The sequence below is a fragment of the Gekko japonicus genome, unplaced genomic scaffold, assembly GCF_001447785.1.
Source record: "Gekko japonicus isolate JY-2015 unplaced genomic scaffold, Gekko_japonicus_V1.1 scaffold9388, whole genome shotgun sequence".
Classification (NCBI taxonomy): Eukaryota; Metazoa; Chordata; class Lepidosauria; order Squamata; family Gekkonidae; genus Gekko; species Gekko japonicus.
Window position 1 is genome coordinate 1 of NW_015169462.1, and position 1,846 is coordinate 1,846.

General features: G+C 54.9%; 1 protein-coding gene across 1 annotated transcript; it reads left to right on the top strand.

Moving 5' to 3' along the window:
* Window positions 1-886: 886 nt before the first annotated feature.
* LOC107115068 (aquaporin-1-like) lies at window positions 887-1,361 on the top strand (the record flags this gene model as incomplete). The annotated part of the gene is made up of 1 exon (XM_015416669.1): window positions 887-1,361. A coding segment is annotated over exon 1 (384 nt), but the record flags the coding sequence as incomplete, so codon positions are not given.
* Between the last annotated feature and the right edge of the window lie 485 nt (window positions 1,362-1,846).

The following is a 1,846-nucleotide window of genomic DNA, read 5'->3' on the forward strand; positions in this document are numbered from 1 at the left end:
CTCACAGATTTCTTCGCAGAAGTGTTCTTCTTAAAATCTTATTTCCCTGCATCCGTCTAGCCAGTCCTCCACACAGAAACGCAGACAGCTGTCAAGACGGAAAGCAAATCTTCAAAACGACACCAATGAAAACCTGGCGGACTCTCCCCAGAAGCCCTTTGATTGAAGGAAGCCCCTGAGGAAAGACGGAGACAGATTCCTGAAACATCGCAAAATGAACTGGAGTCTTCTGCCCACCTGTATTTTCACCTAGCCCAAGCTTTCTTGGACCGGAAACCTCCGGAATGAACTCCTCGGAGCCTACCGATGCCTCCTCCGTTCATTCTCAACCAACGTTGCCCTCCTCAGACAGTCTGAACGAGAAATCTCGCAATCCCTCCTGTGGGCACCAAAGAGAGAAGGTCTTTCTTCTTGGTAGCCCACAAGAACGTCAAGAGACTCCTTTCAGTCCCTGGAGAGAGACCAGAAACTCTGGTAAGATCTCCCTCCTGTTCCAGAGTGGTGACTGTAGGACGCCTGGGTTTTTCAGGGAGGCATTCCCCTCCCTGCCTCCCTTTGAATAACGATTTCTTTAAAAGGCTTAAAAAAAAAAATACAGCTAGCAGCTAGCAGAGAGTTTGCTAAGGAAGATGGGAGGAGGAGAATGGGGCGGGGGAAAGCCAAGGGGAAGGGGGGGGGGAGAGACTTGGCAGGCAACCGGCACTGGGCTTCAGTCAGCATCCCCTTTTTCCACGTTCTTTCCTCCCTTTGTGCAACACCCCCTTTCCTCCTCCAGACCACCCAAAGCCCTATAAATAAGCCGGAGCACTCAGCTCCTTCCCCAGACTCCAGCCAGGCGGAGAAGAGAAGAAAGGCGGAGGGGAGAAGAGAGGCAGAGGGGGAGGAAGGCAGAGAGACCCAGGAGAGAAGAAGGGAAAAACCAGGAAAGAGAAGACAAGTCCAGAGGAGTCGCCGGCAAGCGGGAGGAGGAAGCCACCATGGCCAGCGAATTCAAGAAGAAGGTCTTCTGGCGGGCGGTGGTGGCCGAGTTCTTCGCCATGACCCTCTTCATCTTCATCAGCATCGGCTCGGCCTTGGGCTTCATGTTCCCCGTGGGGAAGAACCAGACCCGCGCCCAGGACAACGTGAAGGTCTCGCTGGCCTTCGGGCTCTCCATCGCCACCATGGCCCAGAGCGTGGGCCACATAAGCGGGGCCCACCTGAACCCGGCCGTCACCCTGGGCCTCCTCCTCAGCTGCCAGATCAGCGTCTTCCGGGCTGTTATGTACGTCGTTGCCCAGTGCCTGGGCGCCATCGTGGCCACGGCGATCCTTTCGGGAGTCACCAACTCTCTGGAGGACAACTCCCTCGGCCTCAACACGGTAAGGTGGCGTCAAAGCCTTCCTCCCCTAACCCTTTTCTTCTCCTTTTGTGTGCCCTAGATTGGAACTCAGGGCTTCCAACCTAGCGGCTGAATCTCTCCAAGCTGTCACTCAGACCTGGTTGTGTTCGGTGTGGTCTTTCGGGGCGCTTGGGTGGAAATGGACCGCGTGGCCGTTGGCTGCTGGGAAGCCAGGGTCCAAAGTCATCCGAAGTTTCTTCCATCAGAGAAGTGGAGGTTGCAGTATCAGAGAGAGAGAGAGAGAGCATGGGCAAAGCAGGATGGCTGGATAAAACTCAAGGCTGCCAACTTCTTTTCTGAGAGGGCTTCTGGGCAGGGTGACAGGCAGAAATTCAGCAGGGGGAGCTTTTTCCCCGAGCTGCGTGAGAGCAGAGAACAGAGCCAGTGACGGCAGTCATTTTGTGGAAAGTGTCATCAAGTCTCGACTGGCTTACACTGACTTACATAAGTTTTGGTGTAGTGGTG